This window comes from Manihot esculenta, chromosome 12 (assembly GCF_001659605.2).
Source record: "Manihot esculenta cultivar AM560-2 chromosome 12, M.esculenta_v8, whole genome shotgun sequence".
In the NCBI taxonomy this organism is placed as follows: Eukaryota; Viridiplantae; Streptophyta; class Magnoliopsida; order Malpighiales; family Euphorbiaceae; genus Manihot; species Manihot esculenta.
In genome coordinates this window covers 30,243,227-30,266,161 of record NC_035172.2, presented here as the reverse complement: position 1 = coordinate 30,266,161, position 22,935 = coordinate 30,243,227, and the positions used below count along the sequence as shown (strand labels likewise).

At 32.5% G+C, this 22,935-nt stretch overlaps 2 protein-coding genes across 4 annotated transcripts; both read right to left on the bottom strand.

The window, feature by feature from the left end:
* Window positions 1-10,669: 10,669 nt before the first annotated feature.
* LOC110628698 (zinc finger protein 7) lies at window positions 10,670-11,922 on the bottom strand. The gene has a single exon (XM_021775491.2). It carries the CDS (start codon window positions 11,460-11,462, stop codon window positions 10,863-10,865), a length of 600 nt encoding a protein of 199 aa, XP_021631183.1. The 5' UTR covers window positions 11,463-11,922; the 3' UTR covers window positions 10,670-10,862.
* A 3,337-nt stretch (window positions 11,923-15,259) lies between these two features.
* LOC110628069 (WD40 repeat-containing protein HOS15) lies at window positions 15,260-22,935 on the bottom strand. 3 transcript variants are annotated; one of them, XM_021774528.2, is made up of 14 exons: window positions 22,714-22,935; window positions 21,370-21,515; window positions 20,868-21,249; window positions 19,676-19,770; window positions 19,503-19,549; window positions 18,525-18,675; window positions 18,154-18,217; window positions 17,548-17,706; window positions 17,336-17,457; window positions 16,784-16,858; window positions 16,528-16,581; window positions 16,355-16,428; window positions 16,030-16,104; window positions 15,260-15,799 (listed from the first exon to the last, which is right to left on the bottom strand). In XM_021774528.2, the coding sequence occupies exons 1-14, from the start codon at window positions 22,772-22,774 to the stop codon at window positions 15,580-15,582; spliced, it is 1,725 nt and encodes a 574-aa protein (XP_021630220.1). In that variant the 5' UTR covers window positions 22,775-22,935; the 3' UTR covers window positions 15,260-15,579. The 3 variants fall into 3 exon arrangements, with proteins under 3 accessions (XP_021630220.1, XP_021630222.1, XP_021630221.1); XM_021774530.2 differs by lacking the exon at window positions 22,714-22,935 and having other exon boundaries at window positions 20,868-21,286; window positions 21,370-21,512; XM_021774529.2 differs by lacking the exon at window positions 22,714-22,935 and having other exon boundaries at window positions 20,868-21,257; window positions 21,370-21,512.

Here is a 22,935-nt window from a genome sequence, read left to right as displayed (position 1 = left end):
GGGTCTTATCTTTTTATTAGATTGCTAACTTGGTCTGGATACAAGGCATCTACATATTAAATATTTTTATTCCCTTTAGAGTTGTAACAAATTAGCTATGTTTGCTAACTAGGTCAGGATACAGGACATCTACATGTTAATATTATTATGCCTATAGAGTTGTTACAAATTAGCTATGTTCTAAACTAATTAATCTCCCTCTCTGAAACAGAATGACTGATATTCCGTCAAGAGTTTTAACCAATATCATTTAATTAAGATGAAATTCAGAAAGGCTAGAAGCACCAACTTAAACAGAACGATTGATACTCCGTTACGAGTTTTAACTAATATTGTTTGATTAAGATAAAATTTAGAAAGACTAGAAGCCAAAATTTCATATAGAATTCTCAAAAATTCAAAAGTGGTCCAAACAACCAAGAAAAAGACTATTTATATAGCCAAAAAATCCTAATGCAGAAATTTATGAAAAAATCTAAAAATAATTAAAATGTAAAATTAACCCCCTAAACAATAGAATTTGAGCATCAAACTTTACGACAAGTCCAATGGCCTTTTTTCGCATTTTTGAAAGTCGTCCGTCTCAAAATTCCATTTTCAGAAAGTTATTTTAGGCCTCCAACAGACGTTGTAAGCAGAAGTTAAGCCCTTTTCTTCATCACTTAAATTCAGTCCAAGTCTTCCATAAAATCCAAGGCTATTTGCTCTGCATCACGAAAGTAGAGAACAGAGGAGATCCGAGGCACTTACTGAAGCTATCTCCTAACTGAAGATGAAAAAGTAAGTGGAGTGGTTGAATAAAGCCTTTACTAGTTTGATCATGAACAAGACAGCGGTCTATGTCTAGGTGTTTAATCCGTTCATGAAAGACTGGGTTTCCTGCTATGTGTAAGGTTGTCTTATTATCATAGTGTAGTGGTGTTCATGTGCAAAGGTGGAGAAAGAAAGTGCATAGGAGATAGCTGAGTCATTGTAACTCATAGACGGTGGAGCCATACTTCTATATTCGACTTCAGCAGAGGAGCGACTAACAGTGCTCTGATTTTTGTTTTCCTTGAAATGAGAGCTTGCCCTATAAATATACAAAACCTGGATATGGATTAATGAGTATTAGTGTAGGAGACCCAGTCAACATCACATTATGCGTGAAGATTAAGTGATGTATAAGACGGATAAAACAGGTCTTGCTCAATAATGCCTTTGAGATAATATAGCACATGTGTTGCAGCGTCCCAGTGTGTTTGATGTGGTTCCTACATGAATTGGCTTAATTGTTGCCCGACGAAAGTAATATATGGTCGTGAGAGATTGTGGTATAAAAGTTGTCCCACTAATCTTCTATAACGCGCTGGGTCAGAGAGGAGAGCTCCTGAACGGTTTGTGAGCTTGAGTCCTCAAGGCAGAGGTATTTGTGTGATTTTTGCATTTGAAAGACCAATATCAAGAATAATGTTTGTGATATATTTCCTCTTATTAATGTACATTCTAGATGTAGAGCGGGCAAATTCCAGGCCAAGAAAAAATTTTACATGTCCCGAGTCCTTTATTGTGAACTGAGATTTAAGGTAGCGTTTGGTAGCCAAGATCTCTGCTTCAGTGTCTCGAGTAATTAACATATCGTCAACATAGACAATTAAGGCTTGGAAAGAAGAAGATGAAGATTTAGTGAAGAAACAGTGGTCATGTGGAAGTAAAGCCATATTGCTTGAGTTTGAGGGTGAATTCTTTGTTCTATTGGTGGCAGGCCTGCTTGAGTTTGTAGAGTGATTTTCTTAGTTCACATATTTGATTTGGTTATGCCTTAGAGTAACCTTACGGGGGAAGCATATATAGTTCTTCGTCAATGGAGCCATGGAGGTAGGCGTTATTGATATCAATTGGTGGACTAGCCATTGTTTGGTAGTTGCTATGGCAAAAAATAGTCGAATGGTGACCTTTTTGCTACAGGAGAGAAGCTCTCAGTGTAATCAATTCCTTCAAGCTGGTTGAACCCCTTGGCCACTAACCTGGCTTTATATCTATCAATTGAGCCATCAGCTTTTCTTTTGATTTTATATACCCATTGGTTGAACCCTTTGGCCACTAACCTGGCTTTTATATTTGTCAATTGAGCCATCAGCTTTTCTTTTGATTTTATATACCCATTTAGAAGCAATAGTCTTTTTGTGTACAGGGAATGAGACAAATTCCTAAGTAGAATTTTTCTCGAAAGCTTCCAATTCAATATTTATGGCTCTGACCCAATTTTTATCTGTCTTTACTTGTTCATAAAAATATGGTTCATATGTCAAAGATAGTAATGCTACAAACTCTTTGTATACAAGTATAAAACAAAGATGGTTTGAAGAAATTTGGGTTAATGATGTACTTGATGGTGGACTCAGACTGTCAAAGCGATTGTGTGAAACACAAGTTGCATCTTGAGCTGTTGCCACAAAGTAATTTAATCAACTTGGTTTCTGATGAGTCATTGAATCCTTTGAATTTGTGTATTTGTAATGACATTCTGTTGTATCTAGAAGGTGAGGTCGGATGGTATTGTAGGTCTGAAGATGAGGTCAGATGGTATCGCAGGTCTGAAGGTGAGGTCAGATGGTGTCGTAGGTCTGAAGGTGAGGTCAGATGGGGTATAAGGTGGGTATCATGATTGATAGAAGGTAAGAGGGATTAAATTTTGTTTAGTTATGTGTTTGGTAGGGGAAGATGGATTCATGAAAGAGGATATCTCTGGATATACATATAGTCTTGCTATTAAGGTCATACAGTTTGTGTGCCTTATGGCCTGTGGCAAACCCCAGAAAAATGCATTTGGTTGCTTTGAGTTCAAACTTGATTTTGTGAGGTCTTACATTAGTTGCATAGCACAAACATCCAAAAGATCTCAGTATGCTATAATATGGTACTCTATTGTTGAGAAGCTCTTAGGGAGCCTTCCAGCTAATGACTGAACTTGGTTATGCGAAACCCCACTTGGGGTTCTATTTATTAGTAAGTGGCACATAAGACTGCCTCTCCCCATAAATTCTTTATCATGCTGGAATGGAACATTAAAGCTCTGGCTATTTTATGCTTTCTTTCTACAACTCCATTCTGTTGGGGTGTATAGGTTGTCATTTTTTTATCAATAATGCCATACTGCTGAAACAATTTCGTTGTCTCAGAGTTTAAGAATTTTGCTCCATTGTTTGTCCTTATGTGTTTCATAGTGGCTTAGTATTGTGTTTGAATCATTTTGAAAAAGGTGAAGAGGAGTGAATGGACTTGAAATTTGTTTTGCATGAGGTATGTCTATGTTGATTAGCTGTAGTCGTCCATTATGGTTAAGAAATATGAGGTACCTGTAAAAGCAAGTCGGTGATAAGTTCCCCAGATGTCTATGTGTAAGAGGTGAAAAATAGTGGGGCCGGAGCTTGAGCTTTTTGGAAATGGCAGTCTTGACTGTTTGGCAAGAAGGCATATGTGACATGGTTATATTGATTCATCACAATTAAAACCCTATATATGAGCAAGCTTTAATAAGGAAGCATGGCCAAATTTAATGTGCCATGGAGTAGTATCCTTTTTATTCATTTTGAACTCGGTTACATCATTACAAGCTTTAGCCTTTTCTGATACATGTCTTATTATAGAGAATGAACTGCTACCAATCTTGTATAATCCTTCATGGAGGAGTCCTACAGCAACCAGCTCTTGAGTCTAAAGGTCCTGTAACTCACAGTGATTTGGATAAAAAATCACAGAATCATTAGAATTCTTTAGAAGTTGTTGAAAAGATAAGAGGTTGTATTTGAAACTTGGTATGTAAAGTACATTTTGCAATATCATGTTAGTTTTAAATCTAACCTCGCCAATCCTTCTAACCGCTTTAGTCGATCCATCAGGTAGTGACACAATTACGGATTTAGTTACAAGCTTAATGTTTTGTAAAAGTGTGAGGGAAGAACACATATAAGATGTAGCACCACTATCTATAATCCAATCACCAGTTTTAATAGAACGAACAGAAACAGAAGAATTTTGAATGTATTTACCTACAAATCCAGTAAATTCAGCACAGTTGGCCTCCTGGACTCCTTTGCCTTTTATCAATTGCTTCACCTTCTTTTGTTTAAACCATTCAAGATATCTGATTAGCTTGAAACAAGAGTTTTTTGGAGAATATGGATTGTATAACCTTTCGTCTTTCTTTCCAATCTCCCTTCTTTTGAATGATGTTTTATAATCCATATTCTCCCTATTATTGCCCCGTGTTTTAGCCATCATGGCTATGGAATCATCTGTCATGTCTGGTGTGAAGGTGTTAGTCTCTCTTTGTTTTACAACCCTCAGTACCTTGGCATATGCACGATTCATTGGAGGAAATGGATCCATGAGAAGGATTTGGTTCCTAACATGGTCATATGATGAATTTAGTCTCATGAGGAACTAGATCAATTTGTCATTTTTATAGATCTCACTCATCTCTTTTGCAGCACCACACGTACATATCGAAAATGGTCTGACACAGGCTAATTCATCCTAAACTTTCTCGAGTTTAGTAAAGTAAACCATTATATTCATGTTACCTTGTTGGAACGAGCTGATTTCTCTTATGATTTGGTAGATCTGAGGTCCATTGCTTCCTCAAAAGCATTGAGCCAATTCTTCCCATAATTCATAATTCATGAGAAGTCATGGTATACAGAAATACTTCAATGATTTCTTTGGAAATACAGTTAAGAATCTAAGAAATCTCCATGTTTCGACTTTCTGCCATTGCTCAAATGCTTCCCATAATTCTTGTGTTTTTCCATGATAAAGCCAACCTTATTCTTGGCTCACAGTGCGATCAGCATCGATCTGCTCTTGGAAGCTTAATCGTCAAGCTATGATATCATGAACAGAAAGTAGAAACAATAAAAGAAAGTAGAGGAGAGAAAAAACTAAAGTGTATTGCTTGCTTTGTGTTAACTTATATATACAAAAGTGGAAACTACTAGAACCATCTAGAAGTTCTTCTCAACAGAATGCTAACTACTTTCATAACTAACTACTCGTTTCCCGCTTAAAATCCCTTTCATAATCTGTTGTATGTGAAAGACATGCCTTTTTAGTTCGACATAAGTTCGATGTTTTCTAGTTCGGCATAGAGACGTTGGAGCTCATCCCTATACATTTTTATTTTTCAATTCGGCTTCATTTCGCTGTTTTTTCAGTTTGACATAGAGACGCTAGAGTTCATTTCTGTGCATTTGTGTTTTTCAATTCGACCTCAGTTTGATGTTTTTTCAATTCGGTATTAATTTGGTATAGAGACATTGGAGCTCATTCCTGTGCATTTTCTTGTACACACAGTTTCATTAATCCATACTTGTTGCGCTCCATTTTATTTATTAGTAGTTATTCTTTCACAAAATATTGATTTTAAATCACACTAATTTAATCTTGAATTAATTTATAATTTAAAAGTTAGAAAGAATATATCAAAAATATAAAAATATTATATTCTTTTATGCTTAAATTATTTTTATTTTATTTTAAAAAATAGTTCAAATGTAATGAATTTAAATTTTAATATAAAAAACTAAAATAGAATGGAAATAGATATACTATCATTAAGTTCAATATTATAAATTATAATTTTAGTAGTTTATAAATATCTTTTTCAATAAAAAATTTGACCATAAATTTTTTGTTTTATAGAAATAGAGACAATAATATATTTTGTTCCTAAGATGACAATAATAAAATTGTCCCTATTATTATTATTATAGGTATACACACTATCAAAGACAACTTTAAAATCGTCTCCAGTTATTTATAATTTTAAAATATTTTTAGAACCACATAATACTTGTCATGCCTAAATTATTAATAAGGGACAATTGTCTCCAATTGTTTTAAATAAATATTTTTAGATAACTATTAATTTGAATTTGTCCTCTATGATTGTCCCAATTCTAACCATTTTTGTAGTGTATTGTCCTCGTGGATCATCACGTGCTGACGACGACCGAATTGCTATGCATGCACCACCTCGAAGCTGGCATTGCGTGTTGAAAATCGTCATCTCCTAGCTTGTTCCATTTCTGAGCTGGATGCATTGGCCTCATATGGATATATTTAAGCTAGCTTCTATGTATAATGGATACTAATCCTAGCACGCCTTTTGTTTATGATTTAAAGAAGACCAAATAACTATTTCAGCTTAATGAATTAAACTTTAACTTATTTTATAACATTTAAATTTATAAAAATTATAATGATTAAATATAAATTAATAATATTATTGATACTTATAAAAAAATTAAAATTGATTGTGCTTTTTAAAATTTTATTGATTGTACTCTAATTTTTATAAAATAATAAAATTATTATTGTTTAATTTTATCAATTGAGTCCAGTAATTTTCTTATTTTATGAAAATTAGAATATAATCAGCAAAATTTAAAGAAATACTAATGATACGGAGTAATTAGTTTTAAATTTTATGGCAGATTTAAATCAGATCTAATTTTTACTGTCGATATCCGATGGAGACTCACAATAGTTTTTCAAAAAGAAAATTTCGAGATGCAAGACTTTTAAAAATATAAGGAGAACCACAGATCTGTTATAAAGTTCGATATGAAAATTATATCGTTTAGGGGTCAATTTTGTATTTTAATTATTTTTTTGTATATTTTTATAATTTTACATATTAAATTTTTTTTCTATCATAAATAGTTTCTCTTAACTATTAGAAACACACTTTTTAATATTTTTTGAAGAATTTAAATAACACTGTTTGTTTTTCGCCCTATTTTTTCTTTTATATCATTTTGGCCAAACGTTATTAGTTAAAACTTTTGACAGAATTTAATTAGTCTTATAATATGTGCGATGAACTAAGATTCTGTGAATCACCGTATGTAGACACTTGGATTGCGATGTCTATAATCTTATTATTGCCTTTATCCTTATTATAATTTTCTTCTTTAGCTTGGAAGCTCATTCATCTCATTCACAGAAGAAGCTCTCCGGCCTTCTTTTTAATGAAATGAACTGCACCATATTCCATTTATAGTGCAACAAGAAGAACAGCCATAAGTTTTACAACACTGAAGTTTTAAAGCTCAATTGCATCATATGCTATATATAGGGCAACAAGAATTTCAGTAGCTAATTATTGTGTTCAAAATTTTCTTCTTTTATCAACAATACGGTCGACTCTATTACTGTTTTTATAATCAATAATAGTGTTTGATGGACAAGTTCATGCATCTCATTCCCAATCTTTTTCATGGGCTTGTCCATTTCTCAGTCTTCCTTTTTGTTTTTACCATAATGTTTCTGTTTTTTGTGATTTGGGAAATAGTCTTGCCTGTAGGACGATTTCAAGCAGGGTCAGCACTTTTCAGTTCAAATCAAAAAAATTGATCGAATCGAATTAATTTTAAAATTTGATTTAATTTTTTATTCAATTCGGTTCGGTTTTTAATTTTAAAAATTTTGATTATTTCAATTTGGTTCGGTTTTGATAAAAAAAAATTGAAAACATCGAGCCGAATCAATTAGTGATAATAATATGTTATTTTTAATAATACAGAGAAATTAAATTATATTAAAATTAAAATATTTTAATTAAATTTAAAAAAATTAAAAATAAAGTGTAAAAAATAAAAATTTATTAAAAATCGAAATCGATCAAACTAAACTGAATCAAACCGAATCAGACCAGTTCGGTTCGATTTAATTTCTGACTAAAATCAATTCGGTTCGGTTTTTATAAATATTAAATTTTGATTTTTGATTTATTCGATTTGGTTCAATTTTGAACCAAACCGACCGAATGCTGAGCCCTAATTTCAAGCACACTAAGGAAGCTATCCGAAAGACCAAAGAAGAATAATTAGTTTTCTAAAACGTTGATTAATTTAACGTGGACTCATAAATTATTTTGAAAATTGTATATAAGCAAATATTAAATGATATTAATTAATATAATATTAATGCTAAGTATATAAGAATATTAATAATAATTATTATAAATACTAATAGGATTGCTATAAAAATTATTTTATTATTATTTTTTACTTGTTTCATATGCATAGCATTTTATAACAGAAATGTAGATTATTTTATTTTTATTACTGTTTAATTGTCTGATAATCTAGACTTTTTGTTAAAGTATTATTTTAATTTAAGGGCAAACGGGCTAAAATTAAAAAAATTAATAAATTAAATTAATTTAAAAATTTCGTTTGATTTTTTATTTATTTGAGTTTAATTTAATTTTTAATTTTAAAATCTTTTATTATTTCAATTCAATTCGATTTTGATATGAAAAAATTTAAAAAAATTGAATTAACTAATAGTATATTATTTTTAATAATATAAAAAAATTAAAATATTCTAATTAGATTTTAAAATACTAAAAATAATGTAAAAAATAAAAAAATTATTAAAAATTTAAATCGATTAAATTGAATCAGTTCGGTTCAATTCAATTTGATTCTGTTTCTGATCAAAATCGGTTCGGTTCGATTTTTATAAATATCAAAATTTCAATTTTCTATTTATTTAATTCAGTTCGATTTTAAACCGAACCGATTAAATACTCGCCCTATTTCAATCTACTAATTTTATCGTCAAATTAGTGTTATGTGAATTTTAGTGAATATAAATAATTACAGATAAAATCATAAAAATCATTATTTTCTCAATCAAGATCTTCATAGTCGGACGGTGAAAATTAATAAGAGAGGTAGAGAGCTTCTTTATTATTTTATCTATCACATAAAAATATATATCTTTTTTTATTTGATAATTTTTTAAAATAGTAATTTCTTAGTTATTTTGTTATATATCTTTATTTAAAATTTATTAGAAAATAAAGTTTATTAGTTTTTAGAATAGTTTAATAATTGAACAATATAAATGGAAAGTATATTAGAAAAGTTAATATGAAACTATATTAATCATATTTTCTTTATTTTTATAAAAAAAAATAAAAAAGTTATTTTTTTATTTTTTATTTTTACAAATTACAATTTGCACCACGGTATGTATTTTTTGTGAATAAATAAACCGTAAATGATTTGAATGATTTTTACATAATATTTTTTAAAATAATTAAAAATAATAATATTGGAACTCTTTTCTACTAAAAATAAATTGTATTTATTATCTTTATGGATAGAAAATGTTATATACTTTTAGTAATATTTTATTAATTAATAATAGAAAATTATATTATAATTTTCCTATTAGTTCAGTTATAATCTATAGTTAATGAAAGTGATAAACTAATCAAATAACAGCAATTTTAGGCTTTTATATACACCCAGATCATCCAATTGCCGCCTTAAAGGATGGGCTGGGCTTGGAGTTGGAGAAAATAGTAGCCTGTGTTCTAATGCCTAGGCAACAGATAATAAAACAGGCCCACTGGATTTAACAATTTCAATTTGTCCCATATAATCTAATTAAAAGAAAATTACTATTTAGTCATTATTCTTTATAATAAAACTTATTAATTGATTTTTAATTTTAAAAAATATATTAAAATATTCTTAACATTTTAAAATTTTAAAAATTTTATTAATCAAGTCAATTTATTAATTTTAACTGTTAAGTATTAGAAAAAAAAATCTTAAAATAATTACTGTTTAGTCTCGATACTATAGTATTTTCTTAATTTTTAAAAATATATTAAAATATTTTTAAAGTATTAAAATATCTATTAATTAATTTATCCGTTAATTTTAACTATTAAGTGTTGAAAACAGTTCAAAATGCTGTCGGTGAAAGGTTAGTTAGTTTAATTTTTATAAAATTAAATAATTAATTAATAAATTTTATGCTTACGAGACTATATAGTAGAATACTTAATATGTAAAATTAACAAATATTAATTAATAAATTTTTTAATATTTTAGAAACATTTTAATAAATTTTTTAAATCAATAGACTAATTAATAAATTTTATTAAATTTAAAAAATTAAATAGTTATTTTTTCCAAAGTATACAAAACTCGACATAACGAATTAATTAATGGACATTTTATAAAATTAAAAAATTAACTAATAATTTTTTTTAATTCACATAGATTAAAAATAATAAAAAAAATTACTTAGCAAATTTTTTAAAATATAAAAATATTTTAATATATTTTTTAAAATCGATGTATTAAGCGATGAATTATAAATTAAATAATGAATTTTCTAAAAAATATACCATTAGGATAGAAATAATTATTGTAATTTAGAGATTAGTCACACAAATCAACTATAGAGGTTCAAATTAAAAGGTAATTTTCACCGACACTCGGTTTATAATTCATGATGAGTGAATTTTATTTAATTTTCATGACAAACTCATCATTGCTCCGTGACTTAAATTCATTATCAACTTCATCTGGTTAGGTTTTTTCCCAAATTAAATAGATAATCAACTTCTTATTTCTTTTTCAAGACACATCAACCAATATGTCCCCTCTTGGGCTCTGTTCTCACTCGCTCACTGACCCAAGGTACACTTTGGCTGATGCTCAATAAGATTTTTTTTTTCAATTTTAATTTCTGGGTTGAAATTTCTTGAAATGCTTTGAGAATTATTTCCAAGAGTTGAACATCTATTTTCTAATTTCTCAATTTGATCCCCATTTGCTTGCCCAAATTTTAAAAAATTGCCTGTGCTTTGCAGTAACAACCAAACCCAGTACTGGATTTCTTCATATACCTTTATCTTTATTTGCATAGGCGTACACATCTATCTTTATTTCAAGAATGTGCATATTAATTTATCAGATTACATAGACAAGATTAATCAGGAAAATAAAAGTTAAAAAAGAAAAGCAAAAAAAAAAATTTCAAAAAAAAAAAGGCTAAAAATGGCATGATCACAACCTAAGATTTAAGTCTATCTTATGCAAATCTGAAGGCTGTTCTTTGTCTACACGGAAGCTTCCTGGCCAGACCAAATCCGTTGCTTCTTCAATCATAAATGGTGTCCAACCCAAGCCAAAACCTGCATTTGCATCCCCAAATCGAGCCACCAAACTCGTCCCTTCTCTGCTAGGCTTGTGCACAAGTGAATGAGCTTGAACACCAAGTGATCTAACGGTGACAGGATTGAATGGAAACCCTACTGCTGTTGTACTCGCCATCATCATTCTATGAGTCTGGAATCTCTTAGCAGCTCCTCGTTCTCTTTTGTGAGCATTCTGGTGACCCCCCAACGCTTGTGAGCTATAAAATTTTCTCATGCAAAAGTTGCATGAGAACACTTTGTTATTGGCAGGTTTTGAAGATGATGCAGCATCATTGTCTCCAGGTGCAGCAGGCTGTTGATGTCTGTTGACGCCTAGACTCAGCCATTGCTTCATATTATCATCTTCAGCTCCTGTTTGATCAGTAATGGTGACTTTTGATTCAGCATCTTGGCTATTAACAGAAGACTTGTATGTTGCTTCTTCTTCTTCTTCCCTCTGGAAAATCATGGCAGCAGAAAGATATATTTATGGGAAGTTTTTGTGGGAGATTGATCAAGGAGGAATTTAATACAGAAGAGAAAAGAGTATTTATAAAGAAGAGGAACAGCGAGAAGATAATATTAAAATTTTTATCTGTGAGAGTGATCCCACAATGCTTATGTCAAGTAATAGAGTTGGTGGTTTGAAAGCTTAGGGTTGCTGACTCATCATTTTTTAACTTTTTAACACACTTCTTCTTATAACATCAGAGACAAGATCCTCTTGAGACTGATATGAAACAGAAGCTTAATTGTCTATAATGTCATCAGTAGTCAAATCACTATTTATTTTTTCATGTTCATATTTCTGTTGTTTTGTCATGAATATCTTCTGTTCCTCTAAATTGACAGCTCTGTGTTGTGATAAGTTTCACCTAAATTTCAATCCTGTTAATTAAGATAAAGAGATGAAGAATGAAAATTTATATTTTCAAAAGACTCAAAACCCATGAGAGGGAACATTTCAACATATATAAGAGTCATAAAATTAGAACAAGTTTGGAAAATGGTCCTCTACTATTTGCCTCCCCCAGGCAGGACCCTCCAATCTTGGACCACTAATTTGGAAGTCAAACTTCTTAAACATCTTACTAGTCTTCGTCAAAGTTTAAATATCTCAAGTTCGAACCAAAGAGAAAATAAAAAGAAAACTATTGTAACGGACAATAGGAAAACTGAAAGATTTTAAATTTGACTTCGAATCTCAATAGAAATTTATTTAGTAAATATCCCACGAAAAAAAAAAAAAAGAAAAAGAAAAAAAGCCAAAAATTTCGAGTTAGGACCTCAGTCAGAGCAGAATATATGAGGAAAATTGTTGTAATGAACAGTAGTAAATATCCCATAAAGCAAGAGTAAAAGCTGAAAAATTTGGAATTAGAACCTCAGTCAGGACAGGACAGTAGGAAAATTGTTATAATGAATAATAGTAAATATCCCATGAAGAGAAGGATAAGTACAGAAGGAAGCACAAGTGGACAATTATAGTCTTATCTCCTGTACTTAGACACACACACACTCAATGTTGTCAGGTAGGGAAGGGATGTGTTAAAAGAGAAACAGCAACAACCAGAAGGACAGCATTTACTTTTTTGTAAGAGATGGACAAGAATCCAACAAGTTAGTGAATGTTAAGCTTCCTTAGAAGATAATAGAAAGTGGAGATGCCATTTTATTTAATTATAAGAAAACACTATTTTTAGGGCTTGGGGTGGGGGACCCACCAAAGGTGATGAACCAATAAAAAAGAAGTTAAGGAGAGAAGTAGGTTGTCCATTTTCAAATGGGTTTTGAACCAAAAATCAAAAGAGGATCTATGTGGGTATCTTTCATGTAGTGGGCAATGTAAATGTACAGTAGGAGAAGAGCATTGAGAACCACTTGTGATTATTCTTAGAATCTCTGCTGTGTAAATAATAATAATAATTGTCAAATTATAAAGGCCCAGCTTGGTTGCCAACACAGTCCATTGAAAGCTGCTTTGAAGCTGAAGGTTCTTTGAGATAAAATTATTGTGGTGTTGGAATGCTGACTCAGATCTTGAACATTAGACTTGTCTTATCAAACAATTTCATTTATATAAGCTAAAAGGTTTAGTAGGAATACTATATAAAAGTTTTTTTAAGAAATAAATTCAAATCAATAATAATTGATCAAAAAAGTTCAGATATTGTGTTTAAATTATTCATTTATTTGACCTGGACTTGGTGAATTTTGATAAATTTCTATACCGTAACTTTTTCACCATTAAGAACTGAGAACGCACAAATGTACAAGACCAAGAAGTTCGCAGCTTTGAAGCAGGACAAGGCATGACTCGTACAACTTGATCAGCTAACATAAACTATTAGAAGCCATCATCCTACCAAAGGTATTAAGATCAAAGCATCTTCTGCTGATAAAGATCGAAACAAGAAGCGATAACAGAAGCCATGGAAGTGTTGATTCTAACAGGAAAGTGGAATTGTATGCCTTTACCCATCAAAGAGGCAAAAGAGAAAGAAAAAGAAGACGATACATATGCTTCTCAACTTGCAACTCAATGAGCTAAGATGATGCAGACACATCATGTACTGAACCCTAATAATGCATCCCTTTTAAAAAAAGCTTTGTCCTAAAAGTAGTTTTGAGTTATATGCCTTAAGTACGACCTTGGTTGGATTGTTCTGATATATTCTTCTGCATGCATGCTTCTAAGCCTTGTAATGAAATCAGAATGTTGTAAGAGAATATTGAGAGTTGCACATGAGTTCCATCATCAAGAAAATGACCCTACACTATTAGCCATTCTTGTCGTCCTTTGTGGCTATGGATCTGGTTCCTTTGCAGAGAGAAATTCTCCCATGTGTAATCTCATTTGCTGGTTTGAGATTACTTGCTTTTATCAGTAGACAATGATTGGCATCATTTGGGGAACAGTAACTTCACTAGTTCAACCCATCTTAGTGATTTCAGTCATTTTTCTCTGAAATTTTCACAAGAACTTATCTCTGGAGTGTGAATTCTCTGCTGTGGAGAAATGGATTCAACAAGGGAAGACAATGTGCAACAGATGGAGACAAGGAATTATTAGGGTTCAGCTGATGTGGGACAGAAATGCCTGGAATAGTATTAACACCAGCATGTGCTCAAGAATATATCATAAGTATAAAGTTTGAACCCATATTGTGCCTTTCCATGATTTAATGCCACGTTTTATCACCGACTTGGCTGCACTGTGTCCAGAAAATGAGTTCGACGAAAGATAGAATTCTAGCCAAGAGCTGTAGCAGAAGCTAGAGAAACAAGTATAGCTGTTAATACAAACAAGCAATTCTACAAACACAAGAAACCTTTATTTTGCACCAAGGCATGGTCAGGATATGGTTGGTCGGAGGTGCAACTACTAGATGAATACCTCTACAGACTTCCCATTCAGCAAATGCGTTTCTTACATTACCAAAGAAATCGTTCAACCGCTTAGTTGTTGAAACAAATGATGTAAAAGAAAGAAAAAGAGACAAAATTTAACATAATTAGACCGTAAGTCTTCATTTGTGAGTAAGGCAGAAATAAAATTCTACAATGATGAGAATCGTGTGATACGATCTCTTAGAGCTATCAAATTCTAACCGTAGTACGTTATCCGAAGTCTCACAAAATTCATATTCCATTTTCTCCTCACCTTCGACATATAAGCAAATATATCAAAAACTCAAGCCACTGGCTTGGTAACTAGCTAGTCTCATATAAGCAATTTTCCTCATTCAACACTCCATTTGCATGGATCAGAATATAACTAAAACTAAATGTGAGAAATCAACAAAATCATTGACTGCCCGCATAGACTTTATGATCATTTCTGAAGGGTTATTTACTTTTATGAGATCCCCCTTAAAGCAAAGACCCCGTTCAAGGAACTCCCTTGTATGAAGTTTTCATGCAGACCAAAGCATCCCTAGGCTGTTTCATCACATCAAGTGGAGGGGAGCTCCACAAGCTCCTGCTCTAATAATCTCTAACGTGGGTACAGAGTTCAGAATGAAACACTAATCCACAAATAACAAGAATCCTCGTGGTATATTCAGTAACTAAGCAGCCGCAAGGTTGGTGTAGCAGAAGAACTGCAATATTTAATTGCATTGCGATGTTGCTGTCTCTTAAAAAAGAGTTCTGGTTGTAAATGTAAAATTCGTCACTCAATTTTGCAGCCGTACAAAACTAAGTCAAGCTTCTCTTATATAGATTAGAATTAAAAAGAAGACCATGACACAGTGCATCGGTAACTTACAATAAATCCAGGCTAAATTAAAGCAATATTGTAACACCAGTTATGGGTCCAATGAGAATAATTCTGTACATAATTTGTCATTGACCACTATGATACAGAGCATACACCTAGCTGACAATTGAGTGAGAATTTCATTTATAACTTAAAGCCAGACATTCAAATTAGCAACATCTACAACTACACTAGAGGGGAAAAAAACAAAAGAACCCTACGAACCAAAGGTACACTTCCCACGTGCCTACTGATTACAAGCTAAACGGAATGCTACTGCAACCTTTGAGGGCAACATTTAGATCGTAGACACTGTCCCAAGATATTACATTCTCAAGTCTAACACGCATACTGTATTGTTCGCAAAGCATGCTGCAATTTTATCACCTTCCTTATTCCAACAAACCTCAAATATTCCACCATTGCCAGTGTACGTTTTCACGATCTTAACTTCCTTCAAAGACCAGATGTTAACACATCTATCAAGAGACCCGCTAGCCAGATACTCTCCATTTGGGCTAAATGCAACTGAGTACACAGGATCCCTGGGGATTCAATTAAAAGACAGTTGTGAACAATAATTGAACATAGGACAGCATATAGAAAAAGGGTCCCACCTATGAGAATCTTGAAAAGAACATTCTATAGATTGCAAGATAATGCTTTGTTAAGTACAAGAATTGATAATGGAATAGATGCTTCTCAATTTCGCTAGGCCCATAGCCAGGAAGTACATTCCCTCCCAATTCCCATAAAGATCAGTTATGCGAGTTACCTGTGTCCATTCAAACTGCAAATAAGTTTCCCAAGTTCCACATCCCATAATTTCACTGTCGAGTCAAATGATGCGCTGTATAGAATACAGAATCACAGAATCATAAGAAATAAAATATACGATTGTTTTAGATAAGTTGTGCTACTCCATAAAATTAAATAATGATAATAAAATAATAATTAAAAAAACTCTGAAAAACACAGATTGACGATGGCTGGATTCAAGCTCAAGGGTAATTCAGGCTAATACATTAACCTTCAAATGCATAAATATAATCAAGGCAATGCACAAAAGCACAAATAAGTTCAATACATCAACAATTTACCTTGCTAGCACTAATTGCTGGTTAGGATTGTTTGTACCAGGTCCAGTGGGGCTCCATCTGATGGTGTAAATCTCCTGCAATAATATTATTTGGTGTTTGTAACCAAAATCCGATGAGTCCTATGAAATACATGCATCAAAAAAAAGGTAGGAGAAACTCAATTCAATGAGCACCTTAGAGTGTTCCCTCAAATCATGAACATATTTGTCCTGCTTCATGCTCCATATCTGCAGCACAATTTCCCATAAGCTGCTAACTACTAAAAATTACAAGGAAAAATAACTAGTACTAAACCAAAAGTAACATATCCAATTGCCTAAAAAAGGCTTATGGACTAGCACAGAGTACTTCCACATAACACTTGTTTGCAGCATGAAACTAAAGATGCAATACAAGTCCATAATTGAAGAAAAATTTAATGCATGTAACCTTAGCAGTGATATCATCAGAGCATGAAGCCAGCAATGAGCCAGTTGGATCCCACTTGACACAATTAACCTCACCCTGAAATTGTACAAAGCACAAAACATTAACCCCAAAAAAAATGAAGCTGAGTGTTGTGACAGTTTTCCACAAAGCGAATCAATTAAATAACAATTATGGGGGTGAAAGGACACAATTTATGGTTTCACTTTCACACAAAAGAAAGGGTAAGCATTCCGCTTAGGCCGCCACCAGCTGTAAAACTGAAGTCTGACTCCAATCTGACTGGTGCCAAGTTAAATATTTAAAAGCATAAAATTGTTTTAGCTAATTGTTTCACCAGATTGGAGGCATAGTGAACCAACAAATCATAATCAGGATAGTTTGCAGTAAATAGAATATCATATATGGCCAAGTTTAGCAAGGCAACACAGCCCACATAGAACTTAGCAACTTGCCATCTGCTAAGAGGTCATGCTAAATCACTTCTTAGTTCAGAAAGACTTCAAATTCAAACACTATGAAAAGAGCAATAATAAGTTGAATGCAAGAAGAAACCTGATGCCCAGCAAAAGTTTTAACTGGGCGGGTATCTCCAACTTTGCAAACATATATCATATTGTCGGTGGAGCTTGAGGCAAACGAAAGATTATTGCGCCAGTCAACATCAAGTATAGGACCTAAAAAGACAAATGAAAGTTAAAATCCAACAATGATGAGTTACCACAGGGAAAAAGACCACTTGTTCAGGAGATCAGTGCAATCTAAACCTGAATGAAATTCAAATTGTTGTCTCCATTCCTCAGTTTTCACATCCCACACTATTGCAGTTTTGTCACAGCTTCCAGTAAGAAGAAAATCCCCTTTTTTGTTCCACTTCAGAGAAAATATAGGACCTTTATGTTTACTCAATGTAGTTTTCAGTTCACCTGGACCAGGGGAGAATTTCAGAATGCAGTGAAAAGGTAAAGTAACAACATCAAATTAACAACAGAAATAAAAATTCTCTAAATTTCAAAAAAGAACTATAATAAGAGGGTCCTGAACAGGCTTTGAGCTCCTTGAGAAAACCAATCTCGAGTCCAATGGTTGACCAACCAGCTTGATTCCTCTAAAATTCTGGTGGAAACATTTAATGTATATAAAAGTTTTTGCTGCACTAGTTTTTCTAGGCGACAGATTCATTATGGCTGCCTACTGGTGTAAGTGTACTCTACATATGGCTAAATAGGAACAAGAAACAGGATCCACAAAAAGTAAGTAATATGCCATTACAGTCCATTTGTTGACTACTATCTGCAGATGCTGAACACTTATTGCAGGCTTTTCCAGAAGAAACAGTGCATCATGAAGCCAGTCAAGCTAAAATATCTTACCGTTTGTATTCCAAATTCTTGCTTGTCCATCATATGAACCTGTTGCCAGTAAGGTCCCCTCACCCTGCACATCAAGGAAAATGAATGACATCACATGTGGAAGAAACCAACGCACAGATTAGAATTAAAAGTAATTTTCTCACCACTGCCAGAACATTAAATTTTTAAATGAGGAAAAATGGAAGACAAGCATAACTGTAGAGGTTCAGAGGATAAAAGTTATGGATAGCATTAGGGTTACAAGACCCATAGCATGCCACATGGTTAGCTTCAAGAAATAATTGATGATTATAGTGGATTCACTATGCAGCAATACAAATAGACAGTGATGGCTACAATCATCAATAACTAAAACCTACAAGAAAACTCACATTCCAATCTAACGTTGTAACATCTTTGCTCTTCTCATTTGTTCTTCCCTTTACATGCTTCAATACCAGCACATTTAGAGGACTATTCTGCAGACCAGATCTAGATGTCCCCTCAGGTATTGTCCAAATACGTGCTGTGGAATCTCCAGACCTTAAAAAAGTAACACAAGAAGTGACAACATTAGAACAGATTACTCCACAATTTTATTATTGTTGTAATAATGCCTTATCATGAAGTGTGAAGGAAATTCCATGACAATAATTTAGAAGCATGAATAATATCATTACTGACAATCCTTCATTCCTTTATCACCAAATCCAGCAGAAATTATTATGAACAAAAACCATTACCGAGTATTAGTCTAGTCAATGTAGACTCATGGGATTATTAGGCTCAACAGGGTCATAACCTGGATCATAACTTTTTAACACTAAAACTTAAACATCAATATATAGCAATAGACCAGGCAGTAAAGACGCTCCTTGAATGTTGAGTACACCTAATGAGTCGGCTGTAGAAATTATACACATTTAATTAAGGAGAGGTAATCAAATTCAGCTCCGCTCTAATTTGTCATACAACATTCAGAAACTAAAGGAATGGACTATCCATCTATTGCTGAAAATGGTTTGCCAAATTATTCAAACTGACAAAATCAATTCAATCCATTTCCTTGATTAATATTTTTTATAATTAGGGAATTATATAATCAAAATACTAGTATTCTGCTCGTTTTTAGAAAGTTTAAATTTAAAAAGAAAAAGAAAAGAAAACAAATAAAATAAAAAGATAAAATCTTTTGTTGCTCCATAATTACAGATTAAAAATTTCAGTCTTTATTTGTCAAGCAATAGCCACCACATACAAGCAAATTAAAGATAAAAATCTAAAAAGTATCAACCTATAATCATCCAAATCGAATGCAGATAAATCAAACCATCCACAAGGGAACTAAGTCCACGAAAAAAAGTACCCACCCAGATGCAAGAAGTGATCCTGTTGGGCTCCATGCACAGGCACAAACCTGAAGGGCGAAGCAAACCAAAAAAAAAAGTGCACTATAGTGAATTCATCTAGCTAAAAAATGCAGTAAATAAGAAAGAAAAATATTTGAAAAAAAAAAAACTTAAGGAGTGGAGAATGTGCAAACCTCAGATGTATGTCCCTCCAAAATCATCACGTCAGAACCAGGAATCTCACATACCTGGGATGTTGATGTAGTGGAAATTTCCATTGGTTCTGGTGCTATTGATCAGAAGAGTTTGTTTATAATCAAAGAGAGAAAGGAGAAAGCAGGGAGGGGGTGCAGTGAGGGTGAGGGAGTGGATGTGGGGGATCATTATGTCTTTTTACAAATTGATTAGGAAAAAAAAGAAATAGATTGGCAATCAAATTAGATATTTATATATCATTTTCAAAATATTTATAAAGATGGATCACAGTTACTAGCATGCCCAACACACCAGAAAGTAACCAGACAAAAAAATAAATATGAACGGGAACTGCTATTCTCTTAGGAAATTGATAGCTTTTATAAATCAATTACCAAGCACTGCTCAGTTGGGATCTCTCCCGCAGCTTTAACTCTTTAGTTCATTAAGTCATATCTTTCATCAAACATTTTGTTATAGATAATGTTACTTCAACTACTAACAGGTATGTCTTTGGCTCATGTACTTTAATGTGCAAATTGAAGCAATAGATCATGTAAACCCACAATATTAGACCAAATCACTGTCATTTCATTGGCATCTAAACCATTCTAACATCCTTGGCAAAGAAAATTCTCCAAATTTTAATTTCTATATTTATGAATAAGCATATTCTAATACAATAAATAGTTGGAAAATATATTAAAGTTAGAAAGAAGTGACCTATTTGCAGTTCCCAACATATACAATCTGTCACTGAAATAGAACTAAAATTATTTAAAAATATTCTTACAGAAAAGGGGTTGAATATTCAAGTCTGTACTTTAAACCTGGACCCATAAAAGTTCCCATCTTGTAAGGTAACATTAAGATTTTATATACGAAAACAATGATGTTCATTAGTAGAGTTGCAAATAGTAACCTGATTATTTTCAAATAACTGTTGCCTCCAGCAAATGCAGGAACCATATCCTAAACCATTAGTTAATTCTGAAAACACAGAACTCCAAACTATTGAAAAACTGTAAGTTAGCTCATCTACTGATATATGTGAAATTAAGGTGTCTGTATGCCACAACATTTCTAGTAAATAACACCTTAAGTTATAGATTGATGCAACTATGTAATCTACTTGAAATACTTAGGCTAACATGAGGAAATGAATGAGACGAAGAACAGAAATAAATTTACCTCCAGAATTACCATTTTCTTCATGTTTGACATTATTTTTATCTGCTTGATCAGAAATCATTTCTTTATCAGGATTGTCCTCTTGCTGCTTTTCTCTCTCCTTTTCCTTCTCTATCCTCTCTCTATCCTTTTCATTTTCCTTTTCCCTTTCATGTCTGTCCTTCTCTCTCACTCGTGCTCGCTCTCTTTCATGTTCCTTCTCCAATTCTTTATCTTTCTCTTTGTCCGGGTCTTTTTCTTTATCTTTCTCTTTCTCTTTATCTCTGTCCTTGTGCAGATTTTTTTTCTTATCCTTTATCATTTGCCGTAATTCATATACATCTTTTGTAATAAGATCCAAAGGTTGCAAGAATGAGAAATCTTCATCCACATCTGCATCACTCTGGCAAGCTTAAAACAAATCTTGATCAGCATAGTGTCTACAGCATGCAACATAGTAAATTATTTAAGAGGCAAGATGTGAAATTGAGAAATCAGAAACAAAAGTTTTATGCATGCTAACGTTACTCAAATTTGCTTCCATCTCCAAGTACTGAATTCCTTTTTGTACAAATGTAATAAGAGCACCAGGTGGAACCATATTGCCATCTATGGTACATTTATTAATACCTGCCTCATATCCTAAAGCAAAAGCTGAATGCGTAAAACCTGAAAGCATATGATAGGTAATGCATTAGAACATCTCTTTGTTATAGTTCACAAAACATTTTAGACCAAGCAACTTTATGAAGATGTAGAGACTATAAATATTCCATATAATGAGTGCCAAAATGCATTGAAACTTAAATCCCACAAAGATGTAAGCTCTTTCTGGGAGATAATTCATAGTTGGTGGAAAGAGTTATTTAAACCACAGACCTAATGCTGCTAACTACAACCTGAGCATCAGTGAGCTAAAAGGCTAAAACACTTTGTTTGGTAGAAAGGTTTGAGAGATAAGATACAGGTTTGAATATTGATGGAAGCATGGATCACTTGTTTGGGAGCAAGCTATATGAATGTTGAAGTTTTTGAAGTTTTTCAAAACCTCCAAAGCCCTCACTTTCTTTAACACTCGAAAGTTCAAATTGATGAGTGTTTAAGATTTTTATACACATTAATCTCTTTATTATCCATATGGATACTCAATTAATTTTAAAATTGCACAGTTATCATTATTTAAAAATTAAAACATATCCCTTTACATAACAAGGATATGGAAAAAATATTTAGGTAATATTATGCTTAACATTACCTTCCATCATTAGCTATACCTTCCTCCCAAACAAAATAAGATCAAAAAACCTCTATCTTAGCTTCCATTACTCTAAAAAACTTACCTTCTGACACTCCCCCCAAACATAGTGTAGAAACTTGAGCATATATTGAAACAACTAGAATTTTTTTGCACGTTGGAAAATAGAATATCAGACTAGTCCCATTTCGGCATTAATAATTGGAAATCATGCAAAACAAACAAAATGTCTCCCCACATGGTACAGCAAGTCCCAAAATTACCCATCTTTTAGAATTCTCAACCGCAACTAGCACTCTAACGAAAATAATTCGAAATCCAAGAGCAAATAAGGAAGATGGCTCAAACTAAGCACTCTCTAGAAAGTAAAAAACTGGACATAAAAAATAATAACAATAATAATAATTCAAGGTTCGCAGATCTACAACTCTAGCTCCTCTCTATGGCACCTTATGAAATTAAAAACATGAAAGCCAGGATAAACAACAAAACCCTAACATTATCCACACAAAAAGACAGAAACAACAACCAAAAAGTAAGAAAATTAAATCTCTTACAGGGGAGTCTGCGAAAAAATGAAGACTAAGATGAATAAAAGGAGATTCAGCTGACCTGACTCTTGAAGGTAACGGAAAACGAGGTAATTCAATTCGACGGAGGTTATGGAGGTCATTCTGGCAAATTCGCCGGCCAGAAATCGAATCTTTAGACAATACCAAAACCCAGTTAAAGAGGAAGAGATAACGAGAAGCCGCCGGGGAAAGTGGGGCTTTTATGGAGGAGAAACGGTGGGCAAGCTCTGCATATTTGTTAGCGAGAGGAGAAGTTTAAAGT

Coding starts and splice junctions, on each gene's coding strand:
- LOC110628698 (XM_021775491.2), bottom strand. CDS start 11,462: ATGATTTTCCAGAGGGAAGAAGAAGAAGAAGCAACATACAAGTCTTCT.
- LOC110628069 (XM_021774528.2), bottom strand. CDS start 22,774: ATGACCTCCATAACCTCCGTCGAATTGAATTACCTCGTTTTCCGTTAC. Junction 18,676..19,502: donor GGATCACTTCTTGCATCTGG/GTGGGTACTTTT, acceptor TACTTTTTTAAG/GTCTGGAGATTCCACAGCAC. Junction 15,800..16,029: donor TGCAGTTTGAATGGACACAG/GTAACTCGCATA, acceptor TTGAATCCCCAG/GGATCCTGTGTACTCAGTTG.